The sequence below is a fragment of the Mirounga leonina genome, unplaced genomic scaffold (assembly GCF_011800145.1).
Source record: "Mirounga leonina isolate KUSES-001 unplaced genomic scaffold, KU_Mleo_1.0 Mir_353, whole genome shotgun sequence".
Classification (NCBI taxonomy): domain Eukaryota; kingdom Metazoa; phylum Chordata; class Mammalia; order Carnivora; family Phocidae; genus Mirounga; species Mirounga leonina.
This window is the reverse complement of record NW_023270699.1, coordinates 3,213,116-3,236,986: the sequence shown is the minus strand read 5'-3', so window position 1 is coordinate 3,236,986 and position 23,871 is coordinate 3,213,116. Positions and strand designations below refer to the sequence as shown.

The window sequence follows — 23,871 nt, the reverse complement described above, 5'->3', positions numbered from 1 at the left end:
CGTACTGACAGGCATGTCTGAGTCTCCCCATCAGGTGCAAGAGGACCCACCTTACACAGCCCCTAGCTCCGGCCAGGTGACCCAGGGACCCCTCCCAACCTGGCCCTGTTTTACAAAGACACCTGCCCACAGAGAACACGAATGAATGTTTGGTGAGAAAGAAGATCAACGTGAACACGGAAGAATACGGTTTGTTCGGTCTTTAAAGAAATGGACCAGTTCATTTTAAAACTACACGGATTTAATGGGGCGCCTGGGTGGCTCAGTCATTAAGCGTCTGCCTTCAGCTCCGGTCATGATCCCGGGGTCCTGGGATCGAGCCCCACATCGGGCTCCCTGCTCCGCAGGAAGCCTGCTTCTCCCTCTCCCACTCCCCCTGCTTGTGTTCCCTCTCTCGCTGTGTCTGTCAAATACATCCACAAAATCTTTAAAAAAAAACAAGACACTACAGATTTAAAAGAGATCTTAAAGAAGGATCGGCAAACTTCTCCGTGAGAGCTAGACCACAAATACCTTGGACTCTGCCAGCCACTTGGTCTCTGGGGCAACTGGGCCACCCTGCTGCTGGAGCATAAAACACACGGAGACGGTACCGAACGAACAGGCCAGCTGTGTCCCGGCAAAATTTTATTTAAGAACGCCGGAATCTGAATTGCATATGACGGTCACATGCCACGAAATAGTATTTTTTTTAATTTGTTTTCAACCATTTAAAAACGTAAAAGCCATTCCGAGCTCACAGGCCATACAAAACCAGGCAGCGACGAGCCTTGGCCTGCAGGCCACTTCACAAGACACCAAAAAGACCAAACCAAAGTTCCTCCTAAAGCCAAGAATCTCAAAGCAGACTGCCAAAGAGAACTCTGCCTGTGCCCAGGGCAGTGCTAACGAGGCTCCTACAGGAGGACCCGGGCCCCAGCACCCCCGTCCTGGCCCAGGCACGCCCCCTCTGCTCCTTGAACAAAACACTTCTGCCCTCGTGGGAAGGGACCTGAGCAGTTCACACACAGCACTGTGTTCGGATCAATGTGCACAGCAAAACAAGGCACTTAGGGAAAGCTGAAGCATTCCAGCTTCTGATACACAAAAGCATTTGTTTCTAGTATCCCAAAAACCCCTCACCGAAGTCATCGCGGACACACACGGGTTTCCCGTATTCGAGACCAATCACCGGAAAGTGGGTAGAAGCACAGATCACCAAAGCAGCAGAGACAACTACGAAGCCCAACCACCAAAGGAACGCTTCTTCGTACTAGGGAGTCGTTTCAGTCACAAACAGTACACGCGTCAAAGATGGTTTTGCTCAGTGTATTTTGGAATCAGTTCCCGACGCTGCTGCTACACATTTCCAGAAGCTGCACAAGCTCATCTTTAAGTAGTGACTAGAATTCGCTTGACACCCCCGGTCTCTGCATCGTGTGCACAGAGCTCACAGGGAGATCACACGCGCGTGCCGGCCGCAACCACTTCCCTGCAGACCTCCGTTACGGCCGGGGCTCCCGGGTCCTCGCGCACCCCAGGAGAAGCCGAGTCTGTGCCCTGCGCCCCCACTGAGCCCGCATCATGTCGGCAGCAGCCGCACTTACACGCGGGGACCCGGCCCGGGAGCAGCGCGGGTGCTGACGGAGGAACGGAGTCCTCCACCCCCCTGGCCAGTGGCCCCTGTGCCGGACAGCACGGGACACCGTCCAGAGGGAGACCCGGGGACAAAGCGTGTCTATCGCGCGGCCGTAAACACGTTCGGCATGTGGATCTCGCTGGAGGAAAACGTGTCCAGCGTTCTGGGAACAGTGCAACACCGACAGCTGCCACTGCGGGTTCCGATTTCCTCCAATATGAAGAAAAAGTGCTTCCAGGCACTTGCACTACTCACTTGTAGTATCTCTAGCTGAGTCACACGCAGCACGGCTTCCCTTCAGCCAGCGGGCGCCCGAGACACCAGGCAGGGGAGCCTCTGCGCAGCGGCAGAAAGTTCTAGAGCCCAGGACACCCACCCGTTCTCTGGGACGGCCGACGTGTGTGCTGAGCTGGTGTGGACCGGACTGTCACCAAGCATGGGTCGGGAACGACATCCCCCTTCTGCTTCCCAAAGGGAGCCTTCGGCAGGGAGGGGGCAAGCACAGTCGGCGTGGCTAGGACGAGCACCTCAGGGACGCCTCCCCTGGCTTTATCTTCTTGGCCTGCCCATTGGGCCCAGGGGGCAGGTTCTGCCGCCGCTTCTGCAGCCTCTCCTCCTTCTTCCTCAGGTAGGCTGTCACGTTGTCAAAGGTGGCCTTGTAGAGACCGCTGAAGCCCACGTCCACGCCGGCCGCACCTGCGCGGGAGGAACAAGAACAGAAACTGGGTGGGACGGGGACCCGTGTGCCTGCGAGGCCCTGGGGTGGTGGGACTGGCCGGGGCTCGCGGTGGACTTGCACCGCCTGCTCCGAGGCGCCCCCGCGAGGCCCACATCCTGGTGGTCACGCCAGCCGGACCTAGGATTGCTTCTAACACAACACACCAAAGCCGGGTCACCGCTGGGAGACGAGGCACAAGGGCTGTGGCTTGCACGCTCATTCTGGTGGAGCTGCCCCCACGCGGAGAGCCACCCCACAGGGGCCCTTGTGCTGGGGACTGAGGGCAGCCTCCAGCCAACAGCCAGCGAGGGAGTGAGGCCCTCGGCCCAGCAGCCTGCAGGGACCAGAACACTGCCAACAACTGCTCGTGCACCTGGAATCAGACCTCGCCGCCAGGGAAGTGGTCCTCTCAGGATGGCACTGGGACACTAAGCTTCAGGACCCACACAAACAGCAAGATAAAAAGTGGCGTTGTTTTCACCCGCTGATGGCAGGTTACTTGTTACACAGCAACGTAACAGATGCGGACTGATCTAAGTGTCAAGAGTTCAGAGGCACGATGACCACAGACCAGCCCCACAGGGTCGACCTCACCCTGGCCAGAAACTCCATAGGGACCGTCGGCAATGTGCCCGCCTGTGCCCTACACGGTGACCTCCCCACTCACTCCGGCTTCCCTACGCCTCCTGTGACTTTCAAGCTCAGCTGGCCTGCCTTCCCCATGCTCTCTCCCCCTGCACCTTCCCCACCCCTGCACCGTGAACAGGCTGTTTTATCTGCAGAAGCTAAGCCCGCCCCGGGCTGGCCCTGCCAGGCAACCCACAGCAGGACGTGCTGGCCCCAGGCCCCGGCAGGGAGGACGACATGAGCCAGGCGGGGAGCAGGCTCGTCAGTGTCCCCGACACAGTCCTGCCACAGATCCGTTCCACAGTGTTGCTGAAGCAAATGCACACAGTGCTGGGGAGGACGGAGCCCTGTCACCGCCCTAGTCCCTCCACTCTAAAAGGAAGGATGGAAATTAACCCCAGAACCCAGAACCAACAAATCACCTCAAGAATGCCTTCCATGAGACATTTAGATCACTGCTAGCTGTCAACAGAAACGGAATTTATGTTTGAATGTCCTGAATTCCGAGGAACTCTGACTTCTCCCTGGGGAATACTTTTGAAAGAAATCTTCTAAGCAATAATTTGTGTACTTAAATGAAAGCGTCTGACTCCCAAAGCTGGGTTACCAGTCATCCTTCTGACAGACGCTTCAAATCTCTGCCCAAGAAGAGCATCACGGGGTCGCTAGAGGCTGTGTAACTAAAGATTTGCCTTCCTCTACCAAGAGAAATGGAATGAGGTCGGGGCGCCTGGGTGGCTCAGTCGGTTAAGCGTCTGCCTTTGGCTCAGGTCGTGGTCCCAGGGTCCTGGGATCGAGCCCCGAGTTGGGCTCCCTGCTCAGCGGGGATCCTGCTTCTCCCTCTGCCTCCCCCCTCATGCTCTCTCTCGTGCACTCGCTCACTCTCTCAAAGAAGTAAAATCTTTTAAGGAAAAAAAAAAAGAAACGGAGCGAGGTCTCCTCATTCTGACATTCTCAGACAGGAGGACTAACTGAGGGCAGCACCCAGCGCTCACCTCAGGCCCTTCCACTGACCAGGACATGTGGCTCTGATCGCCTGGCCACCCCCCTCACAGACTGCAGCGCCACAAGGAAGGGGGGTCCTGCCTTCCCACTACTGCCTCTCCTCTTCCCTCGGCGTAGTGTTCCTACTGGGACCCACCCTGGGCCACAGAGACCCACAGGCAGTCTGCTGTTTGTCCCCACACCTGACTTCGCGGCCAGGAACCACATACACCTGTGGTTGCTCAGAGCCAATAATCAGGGCCTGTGAGTCGCCCTGCCACTCCGTCTGGAGGCCCACCAACTACCGGCCCCTCCCAGGGGACCTGCAACACACAGCCCTGACGGCAGAGAGGTGGACAGTACTCCAACTCTGACCCTGGTTCCCATGAAGCTCAATCATCCTGATGCGGAGGATTGCCTGGGCGTGGGTCAGCTCCTCAGTGCCCCGACCAGCTGCCGGCCTTGTGGACAGGGACACAGGCACATGCCACACATCCTGGACTCTCGCCCACAGAAATGGCTTCCTACTGTGCATGGTATCCTGTAAGCTGGCCCTGTCCATGGCCAATTCTGGACATCATCCCAAAAAACAGGCCGTGCTCACACTCTCACCTTCCAGCATGGCCCAATTCCCCTGAAGATGGGCGGAGACCTTCTTTAAGGCGGCATCTTCAGGAACAGCCTGAGAAGACAAACGGAAAACGTTTACCAGGAAGACACATGACCACAGCCCCAGCGCGGCCGGCAGAGGCTCCCCAGACCTGCCGGGCGTGGTCCAGGCTGCCAGGCCCTCGGGAACACCAGGCAAAGCCGGCCAGCTGTCCCGGTGCGGCAGACACAGCAGTCACCGCATCACGTCACGACAAAGACCCATGACGCGTGGGCTGCCAGGGACCCACATGCTGGCTCGTCCTTTTTACCTTGTCTGAGGGGCCCGGCAGGGGACACGTACAAGCTAGTGGCATTCGGTTCACCACTACTTTTTAGACGAAAATACCCAAAGGTTCAGGGGCACCTCCGAAGCCCTCAGTCAAGTGAGCACGTGTAAAGCACGAGACAATCTGCACAGTGCTCTGGTGGGCTTTATCAGATCCCCTCCCCTCAGTGTCACAGGAGATCCTGGACAGGCAGGAGACGGCCCCGCTTTACAGACAGGGCAGCCAGCTCGGAGAAGGGGTAAGGTTCGCACGTCACCCGGTGAGGAGAGGCTCGCTCAGCCCACAGCCCACATGCCTCTCTACTCCTGATTCCATGCCCCAGATACAAGGCCATGCTAAGCCTGCCAACGTCAAGGACACCAACTGCTGGTTTCTCTGCTAAAAAGACAGGTGACGAGCACAATCACAAGAAAAAATAGGCCCATGAGGGAGACTATCCCACAAAGAAACACTGCAAGCATCATGACATTAGATGAGCTGGCCAGGCGCCCCGGCTCCCTGAACCCCCGGCACAAGTCCTCCAGCCACCACCCCCCAAGGACACAGCCCCCAGCACCAAGACATGATCAAGCTAAAAGTGGCACAGCTGTTGGCCCCCCCAACCCTGACCCCAGGCTTAGGGGCGGCAGGGACCCAACACGTCTCACCTGCCAGCAGCCGTCCACAGGCCTGCAGAGCACAAGGGGGGCTTCCCGGAAGTCCTGCAGGACCCACAGTCCCTGGCCCTCCTCGAAAGCAATGTCCCACACTCTGTGTTGAAAAGCCAGCTGCTGTCTGTAACCCAGCTGCTGTCTGTGGGCATCGAGCTGGAAGATGTAGACAACAGGAACGCTTTCCACAAAGAGAGAGAGAAAAATTATTACAACTACCATGAGGCCCATGTGGGTATCACTGGACAACAGACAGCAACTCAGCACTGTGCCCGGATCTGCCCCAAACACAAGACCCAGCCACCACCAGCATCTTGACTCTAAGCCCACGAGACTCAGACAGAAACACCCAGCCAAGCCACTTCCCAACCCAAGAGCCACAGGAACCAAGAGATAATAAAGGTCTAAGTCAGTAAGCTGGTCATGCTATCACAGGGAACCAGTACGGGACAAAGAAATAAGACGTGGGGAAGGGGGCTGTCCCAGCTACAGTAGCAGATGGCGCTGGGTGCAGGCACCTCCTGGCTCTAAACCTGCATCCTATTTTAAAACAAACTAAGATGCCCTCTGCAGCCTTGTTGTAAGGACAAACTAGAGGGGCAAAAACACCAGATACCTAGCCGGCACATAAACAATGCTCCAGAACCTGCTGGGTGGCACGCGGTCCCGAAATCCTCCTCCTCACCACCATGAGCCGTCGGGTGGGTCCTACTGTGACCTGCCCTAGGTCGGGTGTGAGGGCTCTATCAGGACCAGCCCCCGGGTGGGGCTGACTGAAGCGTATTTTACAACTTTGCTCTCACCCTCAGGTGGGGCTTTATCATGCACAAAAGGCCAATTGGAGACCAATGAATTTAAACAGCAAGTGAAAGAGCACCACTCCACTCTAAGGAAAGGAACCCACACCCCTCAGGCAACAGCCATCCTCCCAGAGTGAAACTCACTGCAGGGACAGGTTGTACAAATAAAAGCGTGTGAAGCCTCCCAACAAGGAGACAGCACACGCGGCCAATGAACCACCCGCGTGTCCCCTCCCTTACGGCGGGGGTGTGGGGCCCTGAAGCAACGCCCCCAGAGCGTGAGCTCACCCACCAGTCACACAGCAGTGCCACGCAGCCCTCGGGGCTCCAGTAGGTGATCCTGGATGCGGCGAACCTCTGCAAGGAAAAGCAGTAACATAACAGCACGCTCGCCTGTCAGGGACCCGACTCGGGACTATTCTGTTCAAAGCGAGATCAGACACAGCAAGATCGTGACAGTGGCCACTACGGTCAAGGAAGGAAAACAAGAAAACAGTCCTGGAACTTTCTGGAAATCAGAAAGAGAAAAGAAAGGCACAGCAAACTACCCGTTTCACAATTCCAACGTGCCACGGCAGATAGAAGCCTCTCTCGTGGCTCTGGCCTTCCTTCAATGTCTCTAAAGCCAACGGACTGGTCAAGAAGGACAGGAGGTGACAAAGAACCCAAGGGATCGTTAACAAGACACAACTGCGTGTGCAAGGTCCACACATCCCAGAGTGGGAACATCCAGATGCCAATCAGGAGAAGTGGGAGAAAAGGCCTGATGTTCACCAAGCCCAGCCCGAGGGGCAGAGGCCATGGCCTGGGGGCTCCTGAAAGGAAGCGAGGAACCCAAGAGGCAGGGCCATCCACAGCTCGTGCAGCCCTTGTGTGCCAGGCCCGAGGTCAGAAACCTACTGGTTCATGGTTCTCTCTCTGCCTCACACTCCCTCCCCTGACCTCTGAGAAAGAGACCAAAGTCAACCTCACTATCCCAGAGCACCAGGAGGTTAATTGAGAGCATGAATGTGAAAAAGTATGTGAAAAAGTTACCAGAACAAATCAGGCATCCATGCGCTATGGCCTTGTGGGGGGTGGAGAGCACCAGAACTGCAGACACCCAAGCAGGGGGTGCCATGAGCCGGAAGCCAGAGCAGCAGAGTCCGCTGACCTGGGGCCCAGGCAGCCCCTTGGCTGGGTGGCCACAGCCCCAGGGTCTTTGAGGCTCTGGCCCATGGTCAGGCCTGGCCTGCCCACTTCTGAGGCCGAGTAAGGGCAGTGGCTAGAGAGCAGTCTCGGGGGGGAGGAGAGAAAGCAGCCATCCTGAGGATGAGGCAGATGAGCCCCTCAACTCTGGCCAAGGTCTCCTGCGGGCTGGAAGGGGGCCACATGGGGGCTCCCAGGAAAAGTGCAAAGCTCCCCTGATGACAGCCAGGACACCTGGTCATCAAGAAACCACCCCAAGGGCCAGCTCTGTGGGCCTGGAGAGCCACGTAAGCAGACTGCTCCCTCCCTGCCAGGCCCAGGGGGGCCTCTATAGGAAAACGAGTGGAGCCATCCTCGGGTGACCAACCTGGACCTCAGCCCTGCAGGGCACGAGCCCAGGAGCATCACAGAGCTAGGTGTCCATGACGACAGAATCCAGAGCACCCCCAAAAGGCAACCCACACATTCTCCCCTGAAAATCTCTCACAATCAAAGGCCCAGGTGACCTGACCTGGGGATACATTGGCTGATGTGGAGTCCCCGGGGTAAGGGGGTGGTCATCGAGATTAATCCATGACAGACAAAGGGAGAGATGCAGGAAGGGTGCTCAGCTCCCTGACTGGCTATAAATAAACCCCTGGGGAAACTCTCTGCTCAGGCACCACTGTCTTTTCCATTTCCAAGCAGGACTGGAGGAGGCATTTCTGTACCATGGTCATTCAAACACAAATAAAGCGAGAGAAGTTATTGCCCACTTACGGGACTGGACACCTTTAGAGTTTGAAGTACATGATCTCTCCCAAACTGGATGACGTCTGTGCTGACGACAAAACAATGTTTCCAACACAAAACTGGTTTTGTTCGCAGGATTCCAGTGACCGAAGAGGTGCCCTATAAGCCCTGATAAACCCGAGACAGAAGCATGACGTTACCTTGTCACCCCACGGCTCCGCCGGCTCCCGCAGGCTGGTCAGGTGGCAGCAGTGCAGCTCTCGGCCACTTCGGTACTCCCAGAGCCTCAGGGTGCGGTCCTGCACACAGTGCGGACAGGTCAGCACACGCGCGTGGGGCGCAGGCCAGCCTCTGAGTGCGGGGGCTTCCGGCAGGGGCTGGAATACCGCTCAGCGGCAGCCAGCGCCACGGCACTCTGCCCTGAGGGAGGGCCGTGCGGCCACGCCGATCGTTAGCAAAACACCCGTGACCCCCACGCGGCAGAACGGGCAGAAGACACGAGACAAGCTGCCTCGTTCACGTGCAGGACGTCAAAGACCGCGGCTGCTGTACTCGCGCCAGGAGGATACACGCGCTTCAAGGGTCACCCGTTGCACGGGAGACACGTGGGTGGGGCTGCTGAGCACGACAACCGTCCCGCTTCCCTGTTCAGGAAGGGGTGAAAAGCGGGCGTCCGCCCGTTACCCGTGAGACTGTCACCTGGTGCAGATAAGGAAACTGGCACGTGTACCGAGAGCCTCAGTGATCCAAAAATAAGCATCGATGCAAGAGAGCTCCGTTAACAACTGCGCATCGCGGATCTCGCTAGAAGGACAGGACAGGGAAAGAACTACGTATCTGAGAACACTCAGGACACACAGGGCGTGAAACGGAGCCTAGCTAGCTCGTCCGCTCGGCCGGCACACCGGGGACCCCCACCCCGGGGACCCCCACCCCGTGCACCAGAGTCCATCGCTGACAACAGGCATGCACAGGCCCACGTGCACGTGAAGCCCAGATTCTGAGCAAACCAACAAGACGGCACTGACACAGCACACGCGGAGTTCCTAAATGACCGGGAGAAAAGGAAGGAGAGCAATTCCCCCAGAGCATAAGGGCCGGGGTGTGCGGGTGCTGGGCAGGAGCACGAACACCTGCCAGGAAACTACAGACATGGAGGCAAAGGCCCACCTGCCCCAACCTCCCTCTGCAGGGACTGGAAAGGGATGTTCCCGAAGCGTGAAGCCTTGAGGACAGAGACGTGAGGAGACAAGACAATGGTGAGGCCGTCTGGGAGCAGACGAAGGCAGGGGGACTGGCCACAGGAGGCCGTGACACAGCGGCTGGGCCCAGCAGGCCTGCGGCAGCACGGCCACCAGGGGGGCAGTCAGGGCAGTCGGACTCCCCACCCCTGCGGCTTACAGAGCCGCGGGTTCACCATGTGCCGCCAGGGAGCAAGAGACCGCAGTCTTAGGGACGTCAGATCCATGCCAAGGGGCACCACCAGCCCTCCCCAGTCACCTCCCGGAACACGGGGACAGGCCTGACGCCCAGAAAGGTGAAGACTGAGCCAAGTAACCACCAAAAGAGGGCTGATCCAGATGGCCTGTGGGTGCCCGACTCCAACACCCTGGGCTCCCAGACACAGCCTCCACCACACTGGCCAGTGCCCCGTCCCCATCATAAATGGACAGATGCAACCACCAGACATCCGCAGGAAACCTCCATGAGGAAAGGTGGACACCACACAGGGGGAAGGAAACACACATGAGCTCAGGGAGATCGAAGATCCTGCACTCGGGACCAACACAATTGGGGCCAGGACCCTGGGATCGAGCCCCATATCGGGCCCCCTGCTTGGTGAGCCTGCTTTTCCCTCTCCCTCTGCCGCTCCCCCTGCTTGTGCTCGCGCTGTCAAATAAATAAATCTTAAAAAAAAAAAAAAAAGAAAGAAAGAAAAAAGGACACTCGGAGGACGAGAAAAAGCTCTTGACAATTACCAGGAACAGCAGAAATGAAATCCCCACAGGACACTATGAAATAAAGTTGAGGACAAGTTTCAAAAAGTAGATGTAGGACATGAGACAGAGGCCAAAGGAAAGAGAAAGAACCAGGCAACCAACGTAGCCCAACATCCCACAACACAGATTCAAAGAGAAGCGCCCGAGTGAGGACACTCCCGGTACCAAGAACCCTGAATCGCAGGGGCCACTGACCGTGCAAGCTGGTCTCCAGAGCCCAGCTCCCATCTCCCCCAACTTCAGAACACAGGGGCAAGAAGGCCCCCAAAATGTTCAGGAAAGGGGGAACAGATTCCACAGAAAGGACCCAAACTCAGAATGGCCTCAGATTTTTCAAGTGAAAGTGGGGAGAAAGCCAAGCACAGAAACCAACCAGAGAAAACACAGGCCCCTCACCTTCCAAATCCCTGGGAGGAACTCTCACCTCGAGCTCTATGCCCGCCCACCCACCAGTCGTTGGGGGTTAAGGGCACTTCCAGGGCCCAGGACAGCAGCCTTATGACAACACCCCCCCCCCACCTTCAGAGGCACTGCTCGGAAACACAGAAGAAAAAGACAGAGACAGACAAACATGGACACAGAGAGGATGAATATGAATATGGGGGTGGGGGTACTACCGGAGGTGCAGCCCACCAGGAAAGGGGACGACGGGCACAGAGAGGGCGGGAGGGCACACAGAAAATGCGTGTTCTGTTTCTCAACTGCTCGAGTTCTCTGGATACGCCGGGCAGCCATTAAGAAGGCTGTGAAGCCCAAGGGCACACCTTATAGGGGCGTTGGGAGCCACGGCCATTTTCCCGTAGGCCCAGCAGCAGAATTTCACTTTACAAGTATATTGCTTCTGATGAAAATGAAAAGTGCACTCTGCAAGGTGTGGGGCACACAGCAGGCCACGCACCCCGCCACTGGAGCACCATCCCTCCTGTATCTTCAAACAGGGTCACGGGCAAAATGCCTGAACTTGCCAAGCTAGTGCTAAAATCAAAGGTGTTCGTTTTACTTTTCTGGGAGCCTGAATATTTTTTTTATCATGAAAAAGACTGGAAGACGTAGGTACAACAAAATTCACAAAAACTGGCCACCTCTGGGGACTCCAGCCATATCTATTTTGTTTGCTATCGCAGGACCATGCACTGCTGTGAAGAACAGGACACGGGACGGCAGAAACTCTAAGAACACAAATGTGGCAAAGGAATGAAACACAAACACGCAGACAGTGGCCAGATATCTGCAGGACGCTAGGGAGGCGGCTCTTCCCACCCAGAAACCCTAACTCTTAAGAGGTCCAGGCGCCTCCCGTGCAGTGCCCCCACCTCCCACTGCCAGGCACCTGAGTCCCACAAAACACTAAGGGGCAGGAAAGACAGGAGGAGGAACAGGACAGAGCTTTCAGAAAAAAAGAAAAAATGAGACACCAGCAGTAATTCAAACCCTTCACTTTGGCAAAAACTACTGCTTAATGAACCTTTTAAAGATTATTCCTTAGAACCAAGTCTCTGATCACTAAACCATCGAGCCCCAACTGCAAGAACATAGCAGTTTTCGTCACCAATCAAAGCCCCCACCAGGCCGGGGTGAAGAGCCAGCATGGCAGGAACTGGATGGAACCCAAGTCCCCTGGAATTCAGAAGGGGTCTTCCCACCTTCCCACCTGACTGCCAGAACAGAGGTCACAATGCTGTTACAGATGTGGCCCCTGAATGGAAGGCCCTAAGCAAGGAGCCAGCCACAGGCAGCTCCAAAATTCGGAAAACAAGCACCATCTAGTGGACAGCCACCAAGTGAAAGAGCCGCAACTGGGAACAAAAGAGCTCGTGGCTGGCAGACCCATCCCCCCCACGTGGCTCCCCGGCCGAAAGGCACCCAGAGGCACACAGGGCAGAGCGAAGCACTTACCCCAGAGGAGGACAACAGCAGCTCGGGGTGGTCGGGCACCACGAAGATGCAGCTCACAAACCTACAGGGCAAAGAGAAGCGAAGGGGGAGCCGAGTTCCAGGGAGCTGCTGTGACATCTGCTCAGGCCATCTGTCATCTCAGAGAGATTCTCCCTCCAAACCCCTGACCCCCAACAAAAACTGCCATGGCTCCCACGGGTAGCTAGACAGCACTGAGCCAAGCATGAGGAGCACACCGTGCCATTCTCCGGGCCCCAACAGCCATGACAACTCCCAAGCAGGAGCGGGCCCCAGCCACGCTACTGGAAAGATCCATGAACATTTGTGTTGCTCACTCCAGCTGCCCTGCTCACAGCCCAAGACCTTCCCTGCAGGTCCGTGACGACAGGGAGCCTCGGGGCGGAGACCTGCCGGACAGAGCAGGGGCAGAGGGCGAGCAGAAACACTGGCCGGCGGACTGAGACCTCCTGTCCTTTACCCCAGGGCAGCCCCGCAGCCAGCGGTCCCCAGAAGCCCACCCGGGGTCCGCAGGCTATGAGCCAGCCTCTAGCCTCGCAAGGGGGGCAGCCTTCCCTGCTTCTCTCCCAACAATAAAGCAACCACTAGCTCACGGCTCCTGGGGATGCCCATGACTGGCTGGCCCAAGCAGTCCCCTGACGCAAGACAGCCATTACAGAGGCCGTGAGTCACCTCAATGACTCAAGAGGAAGGAAGGGAAACCGGTTTCCACAGATTTTACACGAGACTCTTAAGCACCTACTTTTACTCCTTATTCACTCACGGAAATACCTCCTGAGCGCCTACTACCTGCCAGGCAGTGCTGAGGGCTGGCAACAGCACTGGGCGCAGCCGCAAAGGCCCCCGTCCAGGGCGCTGGCAGGAGATGGGCCAGCGGAGGCCTCGGAAGAGCGCCGCCCAACATAAACACGGTGCCGACCACACCGTTTATGTTTGCAAGTGACCACATTAAGAAACAGACACAGGGCGCCTGGGTGGCTCAGTTGGTTAAGCGACTGCCTTCGGCTCAGGTCATGATCCTGGAGTCCCTGGATCGAGTCCCGCATCGGGCTCCCTGCTCGGTAGGGAGCCTGCTTCTCCCTCTGACCCTCCTCCCTCTCATGCTCTCTGTCTCTCATTCTCTCTCTCCCAAATAAAGTCTTAAAAAAAAAAAAAGAAACAGACACAGATGAAAATAACTGACACTCTTCTTCCTTAAATTCATTTATCCAGAATATCACCACCTAACGTACAACCTAAATTAAAAATTAGTAACACGCGGTTTTTATGGCTTTTTTTGTATGAAGTCTTCAACATCAGGTCTTGAACACGGCACATCTCACTTCAGACTTCAGGGCTCGGGGCTCCTGTCTGGACAGTGCAAGCTAAGAGAAAAGCAGAGCAGGGCGGGACAAGGGGGGGCCTTCCTGAGAAGGCAGGTGGCATCTAGCCGGACACTGAAGAAGTGGAGGAGAGCACAGGGTCCTGTGGGGAGAGCATGTCCATCAGTGAGAACAGCACGTGCAAAGGCCCTGAGACAGGAGTGTGCCGGGTGGTGGTGGGTGGGGAGCAGGAGACCCCAGTGAGAAACAGCAATGGAGAGAGGGCCACGGGGGGCTTACAGGTCATAAGTCTGGATGCTGGATTACTAGAGAGCTGAACCAAAGCCCCCATCGGCTGTCCGGAGCTACAAACTAGGCCACCAGCAACCTTCAGAGATCACTTTACATTCTGTTCAAAACCAAGGAACAGGAGCAATCTCAAAATTAAGTCTCTCCAATATATTCCGCTGCCTCCAATAACACAGTGTTAAACATTTTAGCAAATGAAACGAAGGGCTTCTCTTCTCCTCTGCAATTAGCCTTGAGCCCAAGAAGCCCGAGAAGAGCAGTGTGTCTCAGAAATGCCTCCCTTGCAAAATACCAAAATTCAGTTACTGAAAGAGAGCTCACCTGCCAGAAAAGAGGTCATAAAGGAAGAACCACTGCCCAGGCTTGGAGGCAACATAAGTCCTGGACGTTCAAATTACCGAAGTATGTTCCCCCCGGCACACACCCCCTACCGGCCACTGACCACTGTAGGCACTGACAAGCATCTACGCTGAGGAAGGAGTGTTCCGGAAACAAGCCCTCACCTGGAGGCCAACATGGAAACCACTGGTGAGTGCTAACAGCAGGAGGCGGCGGGCTTAGAGGGAAGGCCTCTCACACTGAGCCCTACGCTGGCTCCCGTGGGCAGCACCACCACCACCGTGTGCGGCGACCACGCCCTGGGGTGTCAGACCTCGGTGCCAACAAGAAAACCTCTCCCTGAAACCCATGGGAAGGGAAAGGAAGGGAAGGGAAGGGAAGGGAAGGAGGAGGCAGAGGTCCTGACGGCCCCTGGGCAGAAGCCTGCACCAAATGGGGCCTCGCTGGGGAGCAGGCAGCCCTGGCTTCGCCACCGGCTGCCCAAGCTGAGCGGCCCACCCGTCCCTTGAGCCTGAGCTTCCTCCTGGGGGGCAGGAAGGGGACTCACTCTGTGTGCCCGAGGCAGAAGGACTCGATGCTGTGCGGCGCCGCAGCCCAGCTGACCCGGATCTTCTCGTCCCGGTCGGCGGTGAGGACATAGCGGTCGTCGGGACTCACAGCCTGCACACGGGGGTTAGAAAGAACAGACCTGCTGGTGGGGGTGGCCAGAGCTGGCCCACCCACCCCACCGCCCCAGGACCTGTCCCCAGGTCTGCACGGTGCCACAGCGGTGGTACCAGACACCTGTCTCAATGCAGCTCCGCCCTCCCACCACCCCACCCCTCGTTCTCCAGCACCTGCTCGCCTTCGTCTCCTTCCTCCTTCAAGTGTCCCCATGGCCAACCCATCACCAAGTCCTGGGGGCGTTGTCCTTCAAGAACCCCTCCCTCGTTATCCCGGCCTCTCTCACCGGGTCCCACCCCAGCTCCACCTCCCACTGGCTGCCCCCAGCCCTCACCGGGCCACTTGGGGGACACAGCTCCTGGCTCGGGTTGGAAGGACACTGAGGTGAGGCCCGTAAAGCACGAGGACAAGCTTAGGCCTTGAGATGGTGTCTGCCCTTCCCACATGCCTCCTCTACCTCATCACCCAAACCCAGGCTGTCCCTTACTTCCGGAACCACCCAGCCACCTCCTAAGTGGCCCATGGGCATTCACCCTGTCAGCCTCACTGTCCTGAATTCCATTCTCACAAACTCCTGCTCACAAATCTGCAGAGCTGTCCCTGCTACAGAACCCAAACCCCAACAGCTGGGCTCACATCCCCGGCCTCACTGCCCCATCAGACCCCCTGCCCCTGCCCCCAGCTGACTGTAGCAGACTTAAATTAGGCCCATCACCCACGTACCACATCCAACAACATCGACAGGTGCCCAAGCTCAAGCTTGCCGCATCCCTGTGGCTCCAGCACCGAAAAGGAATAAACATCCCCAGACTTGTCGGCCACCAAAAGCTTCTCCTCCGAGGCCGTGAAGGTCAGGGCCGTGCACCTCCTCACCACAGTCCTGGAAGGCAAGAGACGCCCACCATCGGCTTGCACATGTCAGCACGAGATGGGCCGACAGACCTGCAGGCTGGCCCTTCTGCTGGTGTGTCGGCTCCACACCACCTGTCTCCCCTTCCAGTCACCAAAGGCAGTACCAAAAAAATAAGGCAATTAAGAGAACAGAAACAAAGCCAGCGCCTTAGACCGATTTTACTTCGGAGTAACTTTGCTTTTGTGACAGCAGAATCCGGATGGTGGACCTCTAGGTGTCCAGCATGACATCTTCTGAAATTTGTTGTGTGTTTGAAGACTGTCATGATAAAATGTTGGGAGAACTGCCTCTTGACCCCAGCACCTCTACTGGGCATTCTGGGGAAAAAAACGGTCAGCTTCGTAAACACCCAGTGTGCTCTGATCAGAACCAGAAGCACACTCACCATGGAGGGCCCTCCTACCCCTGCAGCTTCCCGTCCACGACCGCGGAGTCCCCGCCCCAGCCTGGGGCGGGCGGGGGGGGGGGGGGCAGCCTGCCGTGCGGGAATCCCACGTGCTGCTGGTGCACAACACCCCTGGGGATGGGGCGACACACCGGTCGGCAGGCGCGGCACTTGCCGTCCCTCCCCCTGGGATGACTCCGGAGGAGGGCGAGCCGCGGCCAACAGCATGCACCGCTGGGGACGTCTGCGTCCCGGCTCCGGCTGCGTGACAGTCACCACACTCCTGAATTCAAACCCTCGGTCCACATTCACAAGATCTGCCTCATCTGCCCGCTGGCTCCACACCGCGCCAGCCTGAGAAACAGTTACAGCCCCCGCTGCACACACACCTACTCCTCCGGGTCTCCCTGCTGGTGGGGAGCGGGGTCCATGCAGCTTCCCGCCACTGCTGCTCTCACCGTTCACCTCCTTGCCACCGGCATCTCTACGGCAGATCACGCTTTCCACAAGGCAAGACCCTGCACTTTCATCCCACGCTAGATACCACGCGTGACCCTACTTCACACACGAACCCCAGGCTTGTCCATGTTACCTAACTCTGTGCCTCTCCCTGCCCTCCTCTGTCACCAGAGGGGATAGAAGGGGCTCCCTTTCCAACAAGAGCCAGTCAGCGTCTGTGCACACGGCGCTTGGCCCCCTGCAGCTGGGGCCCCCCATGTTACAGTAAATAGGAACTAGAGCTTGAAGAAGCCACATCTCCAACACGAGGACCACACAAAGACCTCCCAGGTTCTCGGGAGCAGAGGGACAGAAGGAAAGAAAACGCAGGGCAGAGGGCCTGCAGCCGCGTCCCAGGACTCCACCACCCACAGCAGCTCAACCTCCTCCTGCGCTTACCTGAGCCGGTGGACAGTGGACAGAAGGACAAGGAGGGACATAAACATAGAGAACACAACAGAAGAAAGAGCATGGGGCTGCGGGCAAGACTAACCAACTCTCCGAGCACACGGTCACTGAAATGCCACCATACATTCAGACAGGCCCTCACACAGCCACGCGGCCACCAGTCCGGACAGTGGCCTGGGCCGGTCCCACAGGAGTATCGGGCGTGGACTCACACAAGCACCCGCCACTGCCCCCCCCCCCCCCCCCCAGCCCCAGCTCAGTCCAGAATCTTGTCCCTTTGCCTTCTGCCAGTGGAGGAACTTTCATCTTCTCCGGCCAAGTTAGTCCTGGCCAGGATTCTAGGACGCTGCTTGGCTGTACAGAGTAGGTGGGGGTGAGGGTCTGAGGGGTCAGGTCACAGACGTGGGCAGGCAGGTCATGAGACCGGACAGTGGGTGGGCTGGCCACTTTGCCCCATCAGAAGGCGTGGGCCTCACCATTCTTCGGGATCTCTGCACTCCCCCCTTCCCCCCAGAGTCACGGGGTTCACAGCCCAGCGTTCCCATCCTCATGCCCCCCAGGGCCAGCCTGACCCTCTCCCCTCTGCCACTGCCAAGCAGAGCACTGCTGGTCAGGTAGCCGAGCCCTAAAATCCCCCCCCCCAAGCCCACCTCCAACGAGCCACACTTGTTCAATAAACTGAGTGTGGGGGGGCCCTGCAGGGCACCAAGGATACCAAGCTCTCCAACACCACACACCTCCAGCAGCCAGGCAGCTTCGGGCAGAACAATCTCATTTCCTGGGGCTCTGCCTTTCCACATACTTGCATTATTTCAATTCAGGCATTTTCTGAACCGCTGTGATTTCCTATGTAAGATTTCTCACTAATAAACGCACACATCACAAGAGAAAATATCATGTCACCCCAAGTGTCCTACTTTTAGTTCAGAAAACCTGGCCTTGGTTCTGGGCCTTTGTCATTCTAAACCGAAACCTTGAAACCAATCATTGCTATGCACTATTTCCATCTGGCTATTCCTTAAAATCCTCCATGATGAAGCATTAAAGCCACTGGAGAGCTCCAAGCTGTGAGCAACTCTTGGTCAAATGTGGATATCGGGAGCCCAGGACACTCCCAACACCGAACTGAACGTCAGATGCATGAAGGATGGGTGTTTTTCTGAGGAAGGGGTCCATCTGTCTGTGCCTCCCGCCAAGTGTTAAAGGCCACTGGACCAGGCAGCAGCGCATCTTACACTGAGGTCAGCATACATCCACAGGACAAGGCAACGTGAGAAAGGCAGCCCCTAGACCTGTGATGTGATCTGGCCCGACTCCTCCATTCAGTGGCTGACGCAGATGGGATGGGAGTTATCCAGGGTCCCGCAAGCAACATCTACACGCGCAACGTACCTCCCATAGGCAACACGAGGCCCTGCACACCTAACACAGAGGTTTCCAACACAAAGCTATTCTGCTGGTATCAAAGTAAAAACCAAGACGAAAAATACAATTAAGCAGGGAAAAAAAGGCAAGTGCCAGCCACTGTTTGCTAAAGTATAACTGCCCACCCTGAGTGTCCTTAGATCTCTACGTGAAGACAATCGCCAACACGCTACCTTCAAAAGACAAAACAAACAAAAACACAGCATCTTCCCCTCAAACGCCCACAGACCACAGTGCACAAGGAACCAGACATATACACATAGGACTCTGTGCCTAAACACCCATCCTGAGCCTTACACTCCAGAGGCCTTGCCCTGCATTCCCCAATAGCCTGACAGCCACAGGGACGCGGTGACAGTCAAGAGAAGTCTAGATTCCTCCTTCCAGACCGTGCACAATGCCAGGAGCCCTCGGAGAACGGCCAGAGCCCCGCCAGGAGCCCTGGGCACTCGCCCTTCAGTCAAGGTGCAAGCTCCACCACAGGACGCAGGGGCCTGCTGGCAGGCTGTGTGGGTGTCCCCCTGTCCCAAGATCAGGATGAAGGGCTACCCCTAAGCAGGGAGCACATACCAACATAGACTGCCACCTGCAATTTGCCTTTTTATTCTTCTCTTAGAAAATAAGATGCAAGAGGAATCCAAAAAGCATAGGTCTCCCCGATACAGGTGTGAGCCAGCTACGAAGTGAAATCCTTAATCTTGGCTGTTAGACAGTTAGACGTTAACATTATAACCTGCATGTATTTCTCTCTTACTCTCGAGGGACAGTTAAGCTGTGCAGCCTCAGGGAGGCAAGGATGATGGAAAGGCTGAGTCTGCTCCATGGGGGTGTTTCCATCCTGGTCACAGACATCATAATTCCAGCCCTCACCCGCTTGAGGAAATAAAGCACTTACTATCAGGACACTGTCCGAGTAAGACAAATTTACACCTACCCAGGGCCTGTATCAGCATCACCCACCTCCTCTCCTAAGCCTGCTGATTTTCTTCATTTCTGCCAGCACGAGGCTGGAGGAACACTGGAAAGCAGGATGGCATAGTGGCCAAGGGCACCGCCTCTGGAGCCAAAGTGACCAGGGCCAGGGGCCAGCTCTGCCCTCTGAGCTGACTGACCGGGATCAGCTTCCAGACTCCCAGCAGGGATGTGGGTGAGAACAACGTCCCGCCCCCTCACACAGGGTTGTTTAGAGGGTTCAGTCAGCTAACACCGTAAGGCCCTGACAACAGTGCCTGGCACATGGCTGAGACTACATGTTAGTCGCTTGTTCACCACATCACTGTCACTGCTGCGGGCATGCAAGTGTAAGCTGTGCGTTGGTAAATAACATGGTAATTAGTCCACGTTAGCATTTCATACCTGACACTCAGACATTGCCATGGTTTTGTACGGAAAAGAATCAGACGCTTACTGTCATCAGTTAAAGCAAAATAGCTGCCAGACTTGGAGAAGGTGGACGCCAGAATCGTGTCACTCCCCTTATCCGTGGGCTGCCCGTCCTCCCTGAGAAAGAAAAGGACAAGGATGATTAGGGATTGCCTGAGTAAACAAGGCTGCATTCCTCCAGGTTGGCCTTGTTCATTTATAACATGAGCAATGATAGAGAATGGCATGAGGTTCATGTAGCCAGAATATAAATGCATTATTAAGCAGACAAGGGGAGGTTCAAAACAGCTCTAATTTTTAAGGAATAAATCTAACTAAACAGAAAAATCTCTCAGCACACACACCTGAATCCAAAGAGCTGAGCCAGAAAGACCCTCAGAGATCACATGGCTCACTCCCTCACGGATATGAACGAATCGAAGACTAGAGTCAAGGATTAAATCATATTAAAACAAAACTGAACCGGGACACCTGGGTGGCTCAGTCGTTAAGCGTCTGCCTTCAGCTCAGGTCATGATCCCAGAGTCCTGGGATCGAGTCCCGCATCGGGCTCCTTGCTCAGCGGGGAGCCTGCTTCTCCCTCTGCCTGCCTCTCTGCTTGCGCTAAATCTTAAAAAAAAAAAAAAAAAACTGAACCATAAGACCAATTCTACTAGAAAAAGGCACCATACAAAATTATCACACTCTGCTTTCCTTATCTTTCAATCAACTAAAGCTAACTTAAACGCATTTAAAATTACATTGCATTATTTCAAGATGCCCACAAGAGTTAGTTACTGACAGAAACTGGAATTATTTAGAAAAATCCTACTATTCTTAACATCATATTTAAAGTTAGTTCCACGTTTCTTTGCTGAGGTCCTGGTTCATCCACAGGACAGTATAAATAGAAACAAAGAATTCTGTGCAGAAGCAACTTACTCGATGACACAACAATTTACTTCTTAGGCTACCCTGTCCCATTTAGTCCAAGCATGATTAGGCCTGAAGAGGCTGCCCCATCAGCTCACCCTTTATTCTCCTGTGACTTCTTTTCTGCAGTGCTACAATCATACGTGAAGAGGACGTCATCATCACTAAGGAAAAACAGAAAGATTTTAAAGGGAGCACTTCATGAACAAAAATGTGAGGTTTTTTTTCCTGGAGCACAAATATTCTCATACTCAATAAATTAAGGGTTTTATCCATGACAAGAAATTGTCTGGGGGGCGCCTGAGTGGCTCAGTTGGTTAAGCGACTGCCTTCAGCTCAGGTCATGATCCCAGGGTCCTAGGATCGAGTCCCGCATCGGGCTCCCTGCTTGGCGGGAGGCCTGCTTCTCCCTCTCCCACTCCCCCCGCTTGTGCTCCTCTCTCGCTGTGTCTCTCTCTGTCAAATAAATAAATAAAATCTTTAAAAAAAAAAAAAATTGTCTGGGTACAGTACTTCAGAGAAAGGCTAAGGAGCTTTAGTTGCTTAATCTTTTCAGATTTGCCATACACAACTGGCATGGTTCCATACCAAATAATCTGTTAAGTAAAACAAATGAGAAAAACTCAACAGGAAGTAATACATGATTCTTTTACTCCCAAAAAAATCAACGCAAGATGGTTATGCTAGAAGAAATTATGTTCTGATGTTTTTTGGTGAGATTCCTGCATCTCAATTTAAAACTGCCACCATTTAAAAATGTCTCAACTACCCAAGAAAGCTCCCATGGCTGCCACGCACCTGCCAGTACTGGAGTCAGACCCTAAGCTCTCTGCAGTTTATGCCCATCTCCTCCCTTCCAGTGCTTGGCAGAGACCAGATATCTTGTACCAACTCACAGCCTTTGAAGTAACTGCGCTCAGACTCTTTTCCCAAGGAACACTGTGGTGTTGGAAAGAGTAGTTCTCCCAGTCAGAAACTTTGCCACCACCATTCTATTTCCTCAAGAGGCACACAGAAGAATCATATTAAAAAAAAAAAAAAAAAAATGATGGGGACGCCTGGGTGGCTCAGTCGGTGAAGCATCTGCCTTCAGCTCAGGTCCTGATCCCAGGGTCCTGGGATGGAGTCCTGAGTGGGGCTCTTTGCTCCGTGGCGAGTCTGCTTCTCCCTCTCCTCCCTGCTCGTGCTCTCTCTCTTTCTCAACTAAATAAAAATGAATCTTAAAAAAATGATGGGTTTAAGGCGCCTGGGTGGCTCAGTCGGTTAAGCGACTGCCTTCGGCTCAGGTCATGATCCTGGAGTCCCGGGATCGAGTCCCGCATCAGGCTCCCTGCTCGGCGGGGAGTCTGCTTCTCCCTCTGACCCTCCTCCCTCTCATGCTCTCTGTCTCTCATTCTCTCTGTCTCAAGTAAATAAAATCTTTAAAAAAAGAAAAAAAAAAGGTGGGTTTATTGCATTTGATATGAATCAAATGTAATATCAAGTATAATAAACCCCTGTCTCCCAGTGGCATGCGTTAGATACCACGAGCCTCTAAAAATAATGTGGAATACACCACAAGTTTGTGAGTAAATGTTTTGTGAAAACTAAATCTAACATAAGTTGATTTCTGAAACCCAGCTTTGAGCAAAGAGCGGAGCGTATCTACATCTGACAGACACATGGTCCGTTTCAAGCAGGAATCCAAACTACCCGGGAAAGAAGTAAGGGGCCGAAACTGACCATGGGACAAGACTACTCGATCAACGCTTATTGTTAAAAATCCAGGGTGTTGTGTGAGAGGGAGCATGAAACTGGGGAAAGCTAAAGCAGAACCGTGTGCAGGCGCACTGGGGGGAAGAGGGTAAGACCGGGAGCGAGGCGAGGCGAGGCGGGCGGGCGGGCGGGGGAGGGGCAGGCGCCACGTCCGCAGACGGAGAGCGCCCGCGACTCGGGCCCAACCCGGTCCCCGAGGGCAGGAGCCGCCTTCAACCGGCGCCCCAGGGCCGGGGCGGCCGCCGACCCAGACACCGCGCGGTGGCCGGGGCCTGGCTCGCGTCTCCCCACGTGACCCGCCCGAAGCGTCCCGAAGCTCCCGACGCCCACGCGGCCGAGAACGCGGGGCCCGCGGGCGCCGGCGAGGGGTGCGCCGGGGCGGGTCCTGAGAGGAGGCGCGGGCACGCGGCCCGACCGAGGCGAAGGCGGCGGCTGCGCGCGCCGGGCGTCTCCCCAGGGCCTCGCGGCGCGAGGGAATGATTCCCCAGGCCCCGGCGCGCGCCCGCAGCCTGGGCTCCCCGCTGCAGGCCCAGCCCGCTCACCTGCTCGCAGTGGAGGTGGCCAGGAACCGACTGCCGCCCCGCACCACCAGCGCCTGCCCGCACAGCGCCAGCCCCGCGGAACCCGCCATGCGCCCGCCCGCCGCGCCTCCCCCCACGTGCGCCGCCGAGCCCCTCTTCCTGCCGGCGCCGCACAGTGACGTCACGCGCAGGCGCCGCGAGGTGGCGCCGCTCGGCCCGCCCCCACGGTGGCCGAGGCCCCGGACATGCGCAGAAGGTGCTTTCCGCCTTCGCCGCCGTGGTGGCGTCTTCTCCGCAGGTGGCGGGTTTAGGGCGGTGGGAACACTCGCCCGCGTGGGAACGCACGCTGAGCAGTGCTCTTTTCCTCCACACTGGGCAGGGCCGCTTCTGGATCTTTCTCCGCTGCAGCCGGGCGACGTGGTCCTGCTGGTACCTGCTGGGCTCTTAGTAAGCGTTCCTGCAAGAGGTGGGTGGGGGTGAGCCTGCACCTGTCCGGGGTGGCTCGGAGTTCAGGCGCTGGAAGGGAGCCCCCGCAGCTTCCCCTCGGAGGTCGGCCCCAGGCGCCGCAAGTCTCTCCCACCGCCAGAGATAGCTCTTTGCCCGTGTTCTTCTGTTCATGGAGTTCGAACAAGGTGACTCTCAAGACACGCCGCCCACACACCCCATCCTGTTCATCTAGTCACTTAAATCCCTCTGCTGCACGCCCCTTCTCTCCATCTCCGTGGCTTCCGCCACCATCCAAACCACAGCAGTCCGCAGCTTTGCTGATCGCCGCAGCTGCCCTAGTCCCCCACCGATCTGCTTGCCACACCGAAGCCAGAGAGATCCTTGCAGAACACAGATCTGATCATTGCATCCCCCTGCTTAAAACCAACAGGTGGCTTCTCGTT

General features: G+C 56.1%; 1 protein-coding gene across 2 annotated transcripts; it reads right to left on the bottom strand.

Moving 5' to 3' along the window:
- Window positions 1-348: 348 nt before the first annotated feature.
- On the bottom strand, window positions 349-23,127 carry WDR4 (WD repeat domain 4). Of its 2 annotated transcripts, XM_035030109.1 has the most exons (11): window positions 23,003-23,127; window positions 20,804-20,869; window positions 19,767-19,910; window positions 15,505-15,661; window positions 14,666-14,778; window positions 12,152-12,212; window positions 8,456-8,554; window positions 6,628-6,692; window positions 5,533-5,716; window positions 4,560-4,629; window positions 349-2,314 (listed from the first exon to the last, which is right to left on the bottom strand). In XM_035030109.1, exons 1-11 carry the CDS (start codon window positions 23,089-23,091, stop codon window positions 2,133-2,135), a joined length of 1,230 nt encoding a protein of 409 aa, XP_034886000.1. In that variant the 5' UTR covers window positions 23,092-23,127; the 3' UTR covers window positions 349-2,132. The 2 variants fall into 2 exon arrangements, with proteins under 2 accessions (XP_034886000.1, XP_034886001.1); XM_035030110.1 differs by lacking the exon at window positions 23,003-23,127 and having other exon boundaries at window positions 19,819-19,910.
- Window positions 23,128-23,871: the final 744 nt, after the last annotated feature.